The 18785-nt window shown below is 26.4% G+C and overlaps 1 protein-coding gene across 1 annotated transcript in view; it reads right to left on the reverse strand.

Moving 5' to 3' along the window:
- The window catches only part of LOC113373080, a 313142-nt gene that overhangs the window by 290055 nt on the left and 4302 nt on the right, over nt 1-18785 (reverse strand). Inside the window, exon 2 of the mRNA XM_026613404.1 lies at nt 13833-13971. Within this exon, the coding sequence (XP_026469189.1) occupies nt 13833-13937 (105 nt within the window). The 5' untranslated portion in view covers nt 13938-13971. The remainder of the gene's footprint in view (nt 1-13832; nt 13972-18785) is intronic.

Raw genomic sequence — 18785 nt, forward strand, 5'->3', positions numbered from 1 at the left:
TTTCATGTTAATTTAAAAAAACAACTTAGAAATCTCAATAGTATTTGCCTAAATCTCTTATAGATTTGCTTCTTTCTTTCTCGAATAGATTTAGTGGTCAATTATATGTAGAAATTTGTAAAATCAATTAACAATATTTTTTAAAAAATGCTAATAATAATTGAATATTTTTTATTGAAAAAAAACATTAGCTCCCTTATTACAAGAAAAGCTTTTTAAGAAGCAGTATATGTAACGACAGCAACAACCTTAAAGAACTTTCTAAGTATAATAGCTTTAGAAAATAATATAAGTTAAGTTATATCGTGACAACAAAACATCTCATTAATGTAATTGACTATTATGTTTCATTTTCATCATAAAAATTATAATACTCTTCTTATCATGTCAAGAAGAAAAAATTTAATAAAACGCTACGTTAATCATATTCACTAACGGATTTTATATAAAAAATATGTATTAGAGAGCATGTTGAAACATAAAATATAAAAACTATACCTTAATAATAAATATAATAAACTAGTGGTGCATGGCATCGTGCCTTAAGACAAATTGCTGGAACTTCCCGTACCAAAATTAAATATTCGAGGAAAAAAATCAGTAACCAATAAATATTAATCAATATAATCAATAACAATTGTTTAAATAGATAATTATAATCACTATATATTTTATAGTTAATAAAATATACAATGATAATCTTATCGCTCAAAACAGTTGAGAAAGTTTACATTAGCAAGAAGTGACGAATAAATCCATCTGAGGATATATATCTTTATGATTAGAACGAAGCCTTTAAAATATATATATTTTCAAACAGAGCAGTATATTTAAAATTCATATTTGAAGTATAAAACTTTGTATATGTTTGAAAATTTTGAAAAAAAAAATCTAAAAATTTTGAAATCTGAAAATCTTGGTACTGAACCTAACAAAATTGTAACAAAGTTAAAACTCATTTTTAAAAATTTTATCAAATATCTGATAATTTAATGTGCATGTATCTAATGATCATTTTTGACCCCCAAAATCTTCTTTTTTTTTTACTTTTTTCTCTGTGTCTCCGAAACTGTCGGACCTGATTTACCAAAAATTTCATCAATTTCTCATTTCGCAATACAAGTAAAATGTTTTTTTTTGAATCATTCAAATCGGATACACCGTTCTTTCAACGTTTGTGGCACTTTTTGTCCCCGTATCTTCGAAACGGCTGGACCTGTCTCCGCCAAGAACTAGTCAGCACGTCTTTTCATCAATAGGAATCGATTGTTTTTCTGAATTATTCAAATTGGTTGATCGTGCGCCCGAAATCGTGAAAGAAAAATTGTATCCAAACATACATTCATACACACACACATCCATTTTTTATAAGGTATGCCAAAATGCTCAGAAACCTTCAAAACGTAAAGATATGCAAAAATTTTGATTTTCAATTTATTGCGATTACTTTAACTTACCCTACAGGAAGTTAAAAATAAATAGCTGAATTAATTAAAGTAATTAATATTTCATATATTTAGGTACAAATATTAATCCTTTGCAGATGGTGCTTTTTAATATATTATAAATTTCATTGATGTTTATCAGACTTTTCTCTATAACTCAGATCCAGAAAAAATTATATGTATGTTCAAGAAGTATTTTATAAAATGTTAATTAAATTTTCTTGATTAATAATTTATAAATATAAAAAACTTATCATTCAATGCTATAAGTAGAAATTTATGTTTACTGACCTTCATTAAACCATATTAAGAAATAGTTTGATCTTAAATTAGGATATTATATCATTATATAACATATCAATTGATGCAATATTATTTATGGATACGACTATTAGTTTATTAGATAGATGAATTTATTGGATACGTCAGTTTTATCAGATTAGGAGATTAAATAATAGACTTGGGCACAATTATATTACCAAACTTACGATACCATGTATTGTGGCTTTCGAATATAGAATCAATTCGAACAACAGGGATACAATATAGCCGATACATATTTCATAATCTATCAGATTACAATTTAATACGCAAAATCTGTATGTAAATTTCATCGACATTAAATAATTCAAATCAACTATTCGGCTTATAAATTACATCTGACCAAATGGTCCATACAAAACTTTCGCATGACGAAATAATTATCGTGGGCTTGATTTAAGCGATTGGTGTATGAAATTTATGCAAATAATTTCAGGAATAATTTTATGGCTGAATTTTAATGATGCGTATAATTAGTTAATGCATTAAAAACTGGCTAACGAATTAATTTAACATGGTTTATGAAATACTGCCATCATGATATGTAGTTGGGTTCAATTATTAATAATGTTTATTATCTAAACAATATATATTCCAATTCAAATATATTATATGATAAATATATAATTAGATATATCCATAAATAATGTTTACTAACTAATCTATGCATATTATGCAAAACTAAATCCAAATACGGTTGAGGCAATTAATTTTTCGTACATACAAAATCCCTAACCATCAAATCTAGGCGTTAAAAAATTCTGCATTGATCATGGTTACTTTATCTATGCAATTGATACTTTAATTATATATGTACAATATTTTAAAAAATAAACAATAATTTGAAAATTTTGATCTTTGTGACCGACATGTATGTTAAAAAATCTTTGTAACCAATATGATACTGCCCTTATAAAAATTTAGAATTAGTATTGTAATATTAGGTTTCAAGTAACTAATGCTCTGTCGTTCTTTCTATCAAAATTAATACTTAATATAACTAATAACTAGTGAGGTGCATGGCATCGTGCCTTAAGGCAAATTGCTGGAACTTTCCGTACTGTAACTAAAACTCTTGATACGGAACCCAAAAAAATACACAAAATGTGTACACGTTATGAAAATCTCTTTAAATTATCTGATAATTTGATGTGCATAAAACCAATAAACATTTTTGACCGCCAAATGACATTTTTTTAACTTATTTTTATTGAGAGCCCATAACCGCTGAACCTGCCTTCCTAAAAATTCAATCAGTTCTCCATCTTGTCAATACAAGTAAAATGTTTTTTGAATTATTAAAATCGGACGCTCCATCCTCTTAAAAACTGAGTTACCGTTTTTGGCACTTTTTGCCCCGTATCTTTGGAACGGCTAGACCTGCCTTTGCCAAAAACTAATCAGCACGTCTCCTTATTATTACAAATCGAATGTTTTTTTAATTATTCAAATCCGTTGACACACACACACATTTTTTATAAGGTATGCCAAAATGTTCAGAAACCTTTGAAACGTAAAAATATATAAAAAAATTCATTTTTGATTTTTTTCCATTACTATAACTTGCCCTACGGTAGTTATTAATAAATATAACTAATAATATTTAAATATCATACCATTTATGCATTTATGTAATATTAGTTGAAGTTAATGGGTACAAGTACAGATTGCTATAATAATTCATTGAAATAGTACATTCTTAATTAATGGTGAAGTTAACATAATCTCCATCTTGTTTTAGGAGAACAAATTTGAAATAAACATTATATTTCTCAATTATGTATATGGAATAATTGTGAAGTAAAACAAATTAATTAAAAATTTTGTCAAACTATTTTTAAAATCTTATTAACAATATTTTTGATAAATTTATATATATATATATATATATATATATATATAATATTATATATAACTAATATAATTAAAAAGGAAATATGATCACTATTTTCATATTCTAAATATATTCAGTAAAATCAGTTTATAAAAATCACGACTAAACGGTCGTAATAATACTCTAAGAGATTCTTAAGATACAATGTTAACATTACCATAATTAATCAACGAATTAAGCAAAATATATAACGAGTTACAAAGATTTAAATAAATGATTTCAGATATTATATCTAGATATGAGGAATTATTCACAACATAATGCAACTGCAAAAAGCTCCTGAATAATTGAAATATTCATTATCCATTTAATAGAGATTCAATGGGGTGCTCATTAATTATTCATTCGATTTGTTGCAAATGCAATTATTGAATAGAACACATTTATCTAGATAATAATTGCTTGTAAATGTAAAAATATTCATGGAAACAAGATCAAAAATTAAATTTTGATACTAATAAAACTGTGATAAAAATAAAGTTAATTCAAGCAAGATTATAGTATAGAAAAGGGTTGCAAGAGCGGAGGTGTTTTTTAAGCAGTGAAATTGCAATGGAAAAGCATTTTACCGATGAAACTTATATATATATATATATATATATATATATATATATGCTTTTATGAATATATGTATAAATTTCGGAAAAGTTAACATAATTATAGTAGACTGTTGTGTATGGCGTTAGAAAAAAGTTAACTGCGTTTATTCATAATTGAGTTATATCCGCGCTATAAAATGATGATATATACTTTTCGGCATCTGCCTATTCATACTTTTTTTTTCTAAATGGTATAATATTTCATATCCGGGGAAACAAAAACACATTGAATATGCAAATGGGAGCTTCCGGCTATTTTTGTACAACTTCGTTTATTTTCTCCCTGTACGAGCTTTTAAGTGATCGCAATGGTTTTTTAAAAAAAGTTCATGCATAAAACGTAATTATATAATGTTCTGTTTACATATATATGTGTATATTAGAAGTTGCGTAGGTTCACAATGATAATTAATATAAGTATTATGCACGTGCCTATATTTTTTTACCTTGCTCTCTATCAGATCTATAAAATTTGTCATGAGTTATTAAAGTTCACATTCACAAAATCATATAATAAATAACACATAATATTAATATTTACAAACATATTTCAGTTGATACAAAAAATAAGATAAAGATAAGTAGTCAATAAGATATTCACATAATTATAAAAACAGTAACAATTTGAGCATTTTCAATTTTTAATTAACCCAATTTACTCGATATATTTTTATTTTTTTGGTTTTCATGAAATATAAATATCAAACACAATATGAGATGTTATATATCCAGAAATAAAATCTTATTAAACAATGCTGTATTGGAGAAAGAACTCATACTCATTTCATATAAAAAGATAAAAATAATGAATAAAACGTTCTAGCAATACAAAAAGCAATGGATCCCCTGAGCGCAATGTAAAAAACGAAAAATGCTGATGAAATAAGAATCGTGACATCATTGTGGGTTGAAAAAAGCATTCTTTACAAAATCGTTCAGACCAAAGGTATTTTTTTTATTTAATTGTAGTTCAATTCAAATAAAAAGCTGGTGGAGTGCACGGCATCGTGTCTTAAGGCAAATTGCAGGAACTTCCCGTACCGTAATTAAAAATGTTGGTACGGAACCCAAAAAAAATTTCACAAAATGTGTACACATTAAATCTGTATAATAATATCTGAATTTGATGTGCATATGTCCAATAAACATTTTTGACCGCTAAATGACATTTTTTTAACTTATTTTTATTAAGAGCTCATAACCGCTGGACCTGCCTTTGCAAAAATTTAATCAGTTTTTCATCTTGTAAATACAAGTAAAATGTTTTTTGAATTATTAAAATCGAACGCTCGATTCTCTTAAAAACTGAGTTACAGTTTTTGGTACTTTTTGCACCATATTTTGGGAACGGCTAGATCTGCCTTCGCCAAAAACTAATCAGCACGTCTTCTTATCAATACAAATCGACTGTTTTTTGAATTATTCAAATCGGTTGATAGATGTTCCCGAAATCGTCGACGAAAATTTGTATCCGCACACACACACATACACACACGCATACATCCATTTTTTCTAAGTTTACCAAAATGTTCAGAAACTCCTGAAACGTATAGATATATAAAAATTTTCAATTTCGATTTTTTTGCGATTACTATAACTTACCCTACGGGAAGTTAAAAATCTTTAACTTCCCGTAACTTCTTCAAGAATCGTATTATTCAAAATAAAAATATGAATCAAGAATTGTAAAGATATTCATGTACAAAATAAAAATTCTCTACGTCATATCTCAATAGAACAAATCTAAATATGACAAAGCTACAACAAATCAATACAAGTTATATGAACAATATAAAAGACAAATAATAAAAATCTATTAATTTTAATTATAACAATCATCAAAACAATTTTGCAATATACTCAAAAGCAAAGATGCAAATACACATGCATTAAAATTATGTCGCACTAAATTAAATTCTAGAATTTAGCAATAAGTCGAAAAAAAATGCAACCTACGTATATATGACATTTAGTTTTCAGTTTTCTATTAGTTCAGTGTGTGTAAAAAAATTCGAACAAATGTTCAAGCTAAATTATCTTCAAATCAAATCTTTTAAGACCTAGAAACTTCACTATAATTTTTCTCAAGACAAAACGTACAAATACGACTACATCTTCGTATATACAGTGTCTTTACGTCTTCTGCAAAAGTTTATAGCTGCTGCAGCTCTTTTCAATGTAGATTTAATCTGTGTTTTATAGTTGCACAAAACTTTCTGGAACGGATAATAATAGTTGGTAAAAGCGGAAGATAAGTACAAACACGTTAAACTCAGTTGAAACTAAAAAGTTAGAAATAGCGTAAATCGACTATGTATTATTTTAACGACCCGATTAAAAGAAAAACAAATATATAAACTTGTTAAGGTGTTTGTATAAGTTCGTAAGTTAGTATTCTATTGTATAGTGTTCATTTCAAACTATTAAGCATCAGCAATGCACTTTGACAGCGCATCTCGGAAACCCACTGGAGATTGCCACCCACGCAGGGTCTGTCAAATGGGTTTCTTGCCGGACACCCAATTGTCCGGGTCGACGAGTCCCAGAGGCCTGCAATCGTATTTGGTCGTTAACCGACACTAGTAATTGAAACATTTTATTTTCGATTATATGTTCTTATATTAAATATATTGATTTTTTGCAATTTTTTAATTACATTATCATTTGTATTTATGTTACGTTGTTATAGAATTTATTATTAAACTCTCCTTCGATTAACTCAGGTTGTTGGGCATAATTCAATCCTTGTAGCTGTGGACTGTATTAAACACAGATTTGTTTGTATATTATGTATTTGTTGCAGTTCTTATTACAATCACTTATTTGTAACTAAGTTATAAGTGAAAAAGATATATTTATTTATTATTTATTATACATGTTTCGTGGACTATCCGCTAGCATCTCTACTAGAGGTAACAACCATCCCGTGTAAAACTCAATGTCATGAAGATTGTCAGCTTCATAACCAATATAATAAAACGAAAATACGTCCGAACATTATTTGAACTCGATATTATTACTTCAGGCCCTGAAGTTCAGGGGAATTCTGGTCTAGATGTATGAATTCTGTGCGATTTTTGAAAGTCCATATAAAAGGCAAACAATGTTTTTACTAGGTATATTGTTTTACGAGTGCATAATATATTGAGATATTAAAAAAATATAAAAATTGAAAAAAGTCTATGTATTAATTCAGGAAGGCAATATAGTAGGAGTTTCCGAAACATTGGCCAAACATATATACCATATGTATAAGATTTAGATTTTTTTGTTCGACGTTGAGACATATTTTTGAATGTTATATTTGTAGCCAATCGTCGAAATGAAAGTATATATATATATATATATATATATATATATATATATATATATACACACATATTACTAATCTAGAATAATATCGAAATCGTAAAAACTGCAGACAAATTAAAATCATGTTTTTTACAAAGTTTGCTGGAATGACTGGAAACAGGGTAGCAACAAATTGTCACACTCTTTTTGCTATTTTCTTTTTTTTTTCAAAAATAGTTAAAATAGGAATTTGTGGAAGAACATAGCTTATAATGAAAAGAAGTCTATAAAAAAGACTCTGCATTAAATTCAAGTAAATCTGTCTAGTTGAAGTTGAGAAATCGTTGGTAACGTATCAAAAAAAACAGTTTCGAGAAGGAATTAGAACAGCTGAGGAAAGAATTAGAAAAAAAGAACAGCAATTTATTATTATTATATGTATTTAAAAATAATTTGAATTTTAACTAGTGGGGCGCATGGCATCGTGCCTTAAGGCAAATTGCTGGAACTTGCCGTACCTTAATTAAACAATTGAGGAATGAAAATAATCAATAATTATTCTGAAGATTTTCAAATAGATTATTTATTATAAATGCATACTGTAAATTTATAAGTGCTTTTTAAATTGAGCGATGACCGTATTTTATAAACAATTTATGTGTACTTTTACAAGAATCCATTTTTTTAAACTAGATTTTTTTGATTATTTAGAAATTTTTTTATAATTTAAAATATTTTTCGAAGTTTAAAATTTGTTTTAACAAAAAAGTTTTTTTTAAATACTTTGAGAATTTGAAATTTTTTGAACATTTTGTTTTTTTTTTAAGTTTTCAAAATTACAAAATTTTCTGTAAATGCATTTTTGGCACACCATCTTCTCAAGCAAAATGTTTTTTGAATTAATTAATCTAACCGTTCTCTCAAAAACGGCTTAACCGTTTTCACAACCTTTGCACACATACACACACACACATACATACATACATTTTTTCTAAGGTATGCCAAAATATTCAGAAACCTTTGAAACGTAAAGATATATAAAAATTTTCATTTTAGATTTTTTTGCGACTACTATAACTTGCTCTATGGAAAGTTAAAAATTCCTCTTCTGCTCATATTCTTGAATAGTTACACTTTGAAATTATCCATAATGCAAAACCGATTTTATAGAATACCTCCTTAAGGCACCTGGTATCTAATGTCTAAATTTATATTTTAATTTATGCAGTTTGAAATTGCTTAAAGAAAATTCATTTTATTAAATATTCGTCTCAACAGTCTTCTACCAGCGTTCCATTTACTGGTCATAATTCAGAGCTTTATCTATATCGTATGCTAGCAGAAGCCTCACTAAATCCACTAACAATTCACTAAGCAATATATAATACAGGGCTACTTAATCCAAGTGCCTCGATCTCTGTCACTAAATCCAACACTACCGCTTTATACTTGGAAACTGCTCGTGGACGATAAACAGAATGAAATGATTCGAAAAAAGGCATTTTAGTAACCCATATGTCGGAGTTAATACAGGAAAATCATTTAGATTTTGAACGTTGTATACTGTGGTAATCTATTGTAAAATAGCTGATTTTGTATTTTGTGCATGTGTATGTATGTATGTGTGCGAGCCAAATTGAGACCTTTTGAGAGACGATTGGTTGGGCTTTTTCTTCTAAATTAACAGTAAAATTCAATATTTTCAACTTCCTGCAAGGTAAGTTATAGTAGTCGCAAAAAAATCGAAAATGAGCATTATTATATATATTTACGTTTCAGAGGTTTCTGAATATTCTGGCATATCTTAGAAAAAATTAAACAAGTCTATATAATAAATCCAGATGAATTGCAATAACTATTTCAAAGAACAAAAGACAAAGATACTGAAGCGTTATTATGATGAGTTATCACAAGTTATTATGATGAGTTATCACAAGATGAAAAAATTTTAGGCCCGAAATCTTATTTTAATGTATACTATTACTGTTTGGATATATTAATTTCACAAACCAAACAAAGATTTTAAAAACTTTGCGACGTAAATGGTAACATTTGTCTTTTTGAAATGGAGAATTAATAAACGTTTCCGGAAATCTGTCGACTGAATTACTGTAAAGAAATACTATAAAAATATCTCATAAGATCATGACCATTTGATGGCTCTAAAAATAAGTTTGAATTCAAAAATCTAAGAAATGTGATGGATGAATCCAGTTAAAATCGCAACTGCTAGAAGAAATTTTTAAAATTGAAACTAATTAAAAATTACGTAAAAACTTTAGGACAGGAATGTCTACCAGACCTGTACGTTCCTAGTGACAGAATCTTTATCAAATTTAAAGATCATTAAATAATTTAATTTTTCAAAAAAATCAAAGAAAGTGAATATATACCTGGAATCATTTGTGAAAAATTCAGAAAATAAGAGAAAATTAGATACATAAATAATAAGAATGATAAATAGATATTCTTTTAATTTAATTAATTTTTATATTTTGTAAAAAAAAAAAAATTGAGGGGATGAATTTCTGAACAAATGTTGATACGAGGTCATGCCAAGGCAAGCTGCGCCCCTGAGAACTGATTAAATTTTTGGGAAGGCAGGTCTAGTGGTTATGGTCTCTCAATAAAAATAAGTTAAAAAATTGTCGTTTGGCGGTCAAAAATGTTTATTGGATATATGTACATCAGATCAAATTATCAGATATATTATAGAGATTTTAATAACGTGTGCACATTTTGTGTAAATTTTTTGGATTACGTATCAAGATTTTTGATTACGGTACGGGAAGTTCCAGCAATTTGCCTTAAAGCACAATGCTAAGCACCCCACTAATTGTCCACGATTTTGCCTAAGTAAAATCCTAAACCGATTTTGAAAATTTAAAACATTTTCTCGAAATTAATTGTTAAGAAAAATGTCTTTGTGACTTTGAAAACACCTTGCATGATGGAGTTCATGATATCAACAAATATTCTACTAAAATCTACAAAAAATGGTTGTAAATTAAATTTCATTAAATTTTTGAAAATGATCACCTGATCTCTGTTGACGTCCATAATTAAAGAAAATACGTTTTTAGAATATAAAGTAGAATGAAACGTGTTGATTGAATCAAATTTACGAGTAATTAGCACAATTACATTTATAAGATTGTTTAACAGTTGAAAATTCTATCAAATTAGCTAATTTTATTCTATAACATCAAGAAAATCTACATCTTAAAATATATAATAGTCATTTTGCAAACTCAGGCCTTTGTAAGCTATCTATACAATTCATATTTCGAAGTCTCTATAACTTCCACCAAACTATAAAAACTGAAATTCACGATATAAAACTTTTATAATTGTTAAAGATCAATAAATTTCAAAGACGTGCCAATGACAGTTTTGCAAATTATCTTCTACTATTTCATCTCGTAAATATACTTCTACTATTTCATCTCATGACATTCTGAAAATTATTCGGCTCATTAAACACTCAGAACGGCGTAAACGCAGCTCAACTTTAATTAACTGCCATGATAAACAGTTAAAATATGTCTGTAATTTCCAATTCAAAACCGACAGAACTAATTATAACTATATTAAAGCAAATATGGATATTCTGCCTAATTTTCCTAAATTAAACGAAATGTGGATATGAAAATTTATTAATGCTTTAAAATTTTCATCCCTCATATTATAACGAAAAAGTAAACAAGCTCGAACAATTTGTTTTTTGCTTTTGCAGTTTAATTAAATAGTTAACTAACATAAAATTACGATGAAAATTTATAAACAGAATCGTTATAAATTCGACTCATTTGTGTTTCGATAGTTCAAACGCATTTTTTTACGATTAATCAAAAACTACGCACCGAACTTTATATTCTTGAAAATTGTTCAAAATGTCTATTCAAATCTATATAGTATATTTAATAATAATGCTCTCAAATAAGATGGTATTTTATTCCTCCTGATATTTTCCACGGATATCATACTATACGATTTTTAAAATACACTTAGCTGTATATTTAACGATGAAAGGTACACAAATTCAGAAAATTTACTATATTAAATGAATAAAAATGCAACAGTGATAATTTTTTCAACAAAATCTGTAAGGAGCACTAATTTCAATTAGGTTATGTTATTTCTGGATCAACTTCTTCTGGCAAATACTTTTAGAATTGTTGATTACAGTCTCAAAATATAATTAACAAACATAAATAAATCGTCTCATCATAACCATTTTAAAAATAATCAGTGAGTCTTATGAATCACAAGCTATCATTTAATAACAAATTGAATGTCTAATCTTTGGATAAAATGTTCAAATAAGTAGTAGTCTTAACTCTCAAATATAACATCGTCGTAAAATTTAAATATTTTACCTATATAGGTTTTTGCATATATGTTACCTATTTATCAGAGATATCTTTAAATATATAGCATTGCACTATATTTCACTACAAAATGTAAAATGCTATCAGAAATAAAGGACATATAATCCTTTGCAAATTTTGTTCAATGCAATCCCTAGAGTTCCTACCAGTATTCTAAGAAAATTTGAGTAGGTATTTGCTTTTCTTATATGATCTGAATGATACAAGAAGTCAGATACAGCAGATCAAACATGATAGATATAACAATAATGTTATGTAATTAATACTTAATTTTAATTATTATCTACTAACTAGTGGTGCATGGCATGGTGCCTCAATGCAAATTGCTGAAAAATTGAAATTTAAAAAAAAAAACTTTAATTTAAATTTATGTAATGCTTAGTTATTGAGTTCTTGAAATCCGCACACACAAACACACATACAAAATATTCAAATAATCGATTTCTTACAAAATAAGGCTATGTATTTCGAATTTTTCAAGAAAAATCAAATGTTTTAAAACTTTCTAAATTCTCAAAAAGTCGATTTTATCCAAAAAATCCAAAAAAAATCGAAATGTTAATCAATTATCAAAATTTTAAAAAAATATCAAATTTATCAAAAAATTTCAAGATTATCAAAAAATTCAAATTAAAAAAAATTAACAAATTTCTTGTAATTTCAGACACATATAAGTTGTTTGTAGATTACGCTCGTCGCCCAATTTAATAAGCACTTATAAATTTACTGCATGTATTTATAATAAATAATATATTTAAAATTATTTAAAACAATTATTGATTATTTTCATTCCTCGAATGTTTAATTACGGTACGGGAAGTTCTAGTAATTTGCCATAAGCTACGATGCCATGCACCACTAGTTTCACTTTTTTTACTTCATCTCCGAAACCGCTAAGACCTGCCTTCCCAAAAAATTTATTCTTCATTTGGTCAATACAAGTAAAATGTTTTTTGAATTATTAAAATCTGACTAAAAACTGAGTTACCGATTTGGCATTTTTTGTCCCGTATATTCGAAACGACTCGACCTATATTGTCCAAAAACTAATCAGCACTCCTCATCAATAGAAATCGAAGGTTTTTTAAATCATTTAAATCGATTGAACCGTGTTCCTGAAATAGTCGATAAATATATGTATTCGAACACAGGTATGCCACAATGTTTAGAAACTCTGAAAATTTAAGATTTTTTTGCGATTACTATAACTCACCCTAAGGGAAGTTAAAAAAGAATTTAATACACAGATAAAATATTTTTTGTGGAATGCATCCAAATGTTACACTTAATATTATTCTTATGTTTATCTCAATCGAAAATGACCTATACAATTCTTAACATCGAAAAACTTGAAACAACACAGCATTACATCAAATAATTTTTTTTAAACAAGATAGCAATAATAAATGAGTTAAATCCACACGTTTAATAATAATTTAGGGAGCGTCCATTAAACTCATGAACGATTTTTTAGTGATTTTTGAAACCCGCCCTCCCCCTTGGTGATACGTCGTGATATTCAAAATTACCCCCTCTCCCCACCAAAAATTACCTGTATTTTTGATTACGTACTTTATCAAATTTACGAAAAAATCGTGATTTTTTAAAAAAATTGAAATAAGTTGATTTTTTTTTTATAAAAATCGGGTAAAAATAAATACACATGATATATTACTAGACCCCTCCCTGCCTCAAAGTGACGTTTTGTGATTTTTTGTCAAATGCTCCCTCCCCATAAAAGCCTCATGTAATTAATGGACGCCCCTTTAGAATAATCTATATTCTTCTAAGATAATATAATAACGTATGTACCATTGGCAAATATTTTTATGTGAATATTTAAACTTCAATCATATATTTAAAAAATTATTTTGTAATTAAAAAGACTTACCAAGGAATAAACGCCACTGGCGGCGGCAAGGTGTTTTGCATGGAGCAGGCCGCAGCAGTAGCGTCCGTGCAAGGAACCATAGGGATACAAAATAGCAGACTTCATGACTGCATCCTACTTTGTCACATCACAAGAATCACTGAAATAAAAGAAAAATAATTGAATACACTGAAAATTAATTCAAAATCAAAGCTATACAAGCAGTAAAATTAACATAATATTAATACAATTATAAAAGGCGAACTATCATATTTTAAAATGTGGTGATCCCTATTAGATAATAAATTCTAATAATAAAATCATTAAATATGGATGGATAATAACCATTGGGTTACCATCTAAAAATACAAAGTAAGGAGCAGTTTCAGCTTGTAGAACGTAAGGTTCTGATTGCTGTTAAGATATGGAAACAAAAAAAATGTGCTGATTGATTCGTAGAATGATCATTTTACAATAAAATGATATAATCTAAGAAAACTTATAATACTTTCAAAAATTATTAAGTTTACATTGTACAGAGCATTTTTATCAAAAATGTCTATCCTTATGAAGATATTGTATATATTTCATATTGCTTATATTAAAATTCATATCTTTATATTTATATTAGATACCTCTTTCTAAAATGTGTGAAATAACAAATGAAATTTGAATAAATTTTAAGAGAATAAGAGTTTGATAAATTCTATTCATTATTATAATTAAATTTAAAGTTTTATAAATACTAAAAATTAATTATATTAATAAAAATGGTGTTATAAATATGTATAATTATATGAATAAACAATTTTATTAAAAATTTTAAATAGGATTTGTAAATTTGTAAAATATGATTACGACAAATAAAAATTGTTAAAAAAATGTACTGAAATACTATGTTCATATACCTATATTAAGCCATGTTTTTGATAATAAAATAATAGACGTTTTGAACCCAATTCCTATTTTTTTTTTAAATTAAATTATAAAAAATATAGCTGATTTATAATAAAATAAATTTATGTTACAATAATCAAGTATATATGTATGTTAAACAAAATCGGTAAGATCATTCTACAATTTAGGAATCAGATAACCTTTTTGAAAAACATCCTTTTAAATAATTCCGTGTATTTCAACTACAAGAAACATTTTAAACGTCAATAAATATTTGTATATAAAACTTAATTTTTGATAAATTTGTAGATTTCTATATTTTATTCATTTTATTTTTGATTTCTAAGTCAACTGTAAACGATCCCAATTCTAATTCAATCTTCTGAATCAAAATATAAACTTGTGAATTAATTAATTAATATATAGAAAAACTATATATGCATAAATATGTTTGTTTTCTGAACCCATAGTTTTTCAACACGCCTAGTAGTTGTTTATAATTTTACATTAATATGTTGATAAAATATTGTAAATAAATATTTTTGTATTAGTCAAATATTTCATATAAATATGTGTTTTGCATATTACTAATTGATTAAACATAGAATTATCAAACCCATGTACATTAATATGATAGAACTGTTCAAACACAAAGAATTCGTGTATATTTATAGATAGTTATTATTCGGGATTATATACAGTTCATTTCATGATTGAATAATAAAATATAATACCAGTATACCTATTCCAAATCCCAGGTATTAATATGCCGATAAATTATTTTTTTCCGTCGGTCCTATAAATTTATTGCATTTGTCCGCAACATAAATTTTCGGATTAGGTAGGCTTTATTTTATGATATAGGTGAGTGTTTTCAATATTCAGTTTCATAATATGTTTAAAAGGATTTATATCAAAACTTGTGCAATTATTGTTAAACCCTGTAAATGCACACTGCTAGTCTTGTTTGAATTTTAATGCAAATGTCGTAAATCATTATGTTCACAGAATAGTTGGTAATAATAAAGACATATTGTTTGACCATTAAATGTGTAATAAATTTGGGAGGCAACATTGAATTTATATCAATAAAATAAAATATAGTAAAATAATATAATACAGAAAAATATATTTTAATTTATTGAATTATGTAGGTTATATTGTAAAAGGATTTTTTGTAAAAAAGTGCTTTTTTTCAAAAAAAAATATAATTTGATATAAAATAGTATATTTGGTCATGTTGATCAATTTTTTAACTTTCCGAATGGTAAGTTATAGTAATGGGCCAAAAATCGAAAATATAATTTTTGCAATCTTTACGTTTTGAAGGTTTCTGAACATTTTGGCATACCTCATGTGATATGTGTATGTGTATGTGTAAATCCAATTTTTCATCGACGTTTTAGGGAGTACCGCTCAACCGATTTGAATGATTAAAAAAGCGATCGATTCCTATTGATAGGGAGATGTGCTGATTAGTTTTTAGGAAAGATCGGTCCAGTTTCCGAGATACGAAGCAAAGTGTGCAGAAAATATAAACTCGCTTTTTGTGAGAACCGGGTGATCCGATTAGAATGATTCAGAGAACAAGTGGTGATTAGCTTTTGTCAAAGGCAGGTTGAAGATACGAAGCTAAATATGCGAATTGTGTTGACTAAACAATTGCTTTTGAGGATTTTTTTTATTTAAAAATTAAATTTTTTTCCCAAAAAAAACTATTTGGATTTTAATTTTATTTCTGGTTAAAGTTCTTTTTATCGAGCATTTTATTACAATACGGAAAGTCCCAGCAACTTGCATTAAGGTATGATGCCACACACCGCTAATTTCATTTGTTTTTGAATCGAAATCAGAATTTATTTTCAAAAAATTCCTAAAGCTTATAATCAATAAAAATTTTATTTAAAATAATATAGGCCAATCTAGTATAGCAGGTGTCGTAAACCAATTGGAAGTGGCAAACATTTAATTTAGATTGTGCTTTGAATTATATGTTTTTATTTTCTTAGAAAATAAAATTTCTAAAGTTTTATAATATTTTATTTAATTTTATTAGACTAAGTGATAATAATAATTAAGTTTTTTGTATAGTGTTGTATGTGGCTGTATAATGATACTTTAGGCCAAATAAAATAAAATTAATAAAACAAAATAAAATTTAAAAATCTAGTATATTTATCGTCATGTTGATTAACATATTATTATTAAATTTGTTTTTGAACAGCAATCAGAATTTGCATTTTTTTTTTCAATATATATTCTAATTATGTATATTTTATATTAGAATTTTTCTAATTTATTTTTCAATGTCGGAAAGGGATAGTGCCTCTTGAAAATGTATTTTCATCTTTAATTTAAATCTAAAGACGCTTAAAATAGATATACGAATCTAGTATTATTGATTACAGCTTATTGATCAAAGAATTTCAAAGGACAATAAAATCTAAATTCAAAACTAAATCTGCCGTTCGTTGTGTTTGAAAAGCACTTAAATCGAAGAATGAAGGAATGGATCCATTATTTTCAATAAGAGAATTGGGCACAGAAACCCAAGTTCTTTTTGTTAAATTTATTTTGTAATGAGGGTATAATTCATGTTTCAAGAGAGAAAAAAATACATTATATTATACTATACAGTTGTAATTAAGTATAAAAATTTATAAATATTATTATAGTTTGAATCGCCAAAGTCAGTAAATTGAATTTTTTTTCTGAATAGATGTGTATTTAAAAGTTAATTAAAACTATTCTTGAATATATATATATATATATATATATATATATATATATATGTTTGTGTATATATATAAAGTGATACAATATTATAGAATATCTCAATGAAGCAATTTGTCGGAGTTAATCAAGCAGCCTGAATTAACAAGAGACCCATCACCTTTGGTAATTAGTTCCAGCATTCGGCCTTCAGGGAATCAAGACAACTAAATCTTATAACATAATGAATATTCGAACTATTGTAATTAAGATAACAAATTGAAGAAAATGAATTTCTAATAATAATCTTCAATTGCAGTAAGAAACAATGTATTTTGTAAGGATCGTTAATCTACTCATTACATAAATCATTCTATATTATTAACTATGCATAACTATGATATTGTATATTTATTTAATTATTTTATAAATAATGACAAATGTAGTAACAAGATAAGAATTTAGCCAGATAAGAATTTTTATAGGTAGCATTTGACACACTCGAAAGGTGCAATAATCTATCATATATAAAATTATATTATTTGATACGAATCCCACTGCAATTTACCCTAAATAAATTAGTTGGTTTCATTTTATTTTTTTTATGAAATATTATTCTATTTATATAAGATCTCATATATTTCTATTAATAGCAAAAAAAAATTAAATTGTTAAAATTAGGTATTCCAAAACAGCCATTGTATAGCAAACTTTTATATAATAATTTAAGATAACAAAATTGTATACTCTTGTTAACGTTTAGAGCAAATTCATACTAAAAAAACAATATTCATAATGGAAAAACAACTATTGAGTTGTTTTCGCAATAGTCAATATAGTACCTATACAATGTCCATTTACGGTTGACAATTGAAAATTCCCAAAATTTACTAAATCATTGTTAATTCGATTTCAGAGTTTTTTTTTACTAGATATAGCTTTCTAGCTTTCAGCCAAACCTCTAATTCTCCTGAAAATTCACCTATATATGAATTTTTGTGAGAAAAAGAAAAAATCGTAAAATTTAAACCAATCATTTTTTTATACTCGATTTTATTTACAACTGCAGTGAAGAACATTTTGTAAATTTTGGAAATTTACAATTGTCAACCGTAAATGGATATTGTATACTATATTGACTATTGCGAAAACAACTCAATAGTTGTTTTTCCATTCGCTTTAATATTCACAATATTTTAATGATAATGATATAATCTGAACTATTTACTTATAAATAATTTCTTATAAATATTAAGTTATTTCAATCTTTATCAGGACAATTGATGATTAATTTGCTAAATTTTAGAATAAAATGTGTATTGTACAAATCAATTTTAAAAATATATAGTTGTAATGATTGTTAAC

Source organism: Ctenocephalides felis, unplaced genomic scaffold (assembly GCF_003426905.1).
Source record: "Ctenocephalides felis isolate EL2017-DRISC unplaced genomic scaffold, ASM342690v1 CF-g0.4_SCAFFOLD_01604, whole genome shotgun sequence".
Lineage (NCBI taxonomy): Eukaryota > Metazoa > Arthropoda > Insecta > Siphonaptera > Pulicidae > Ctenocephalides > Ctenocephalides felis.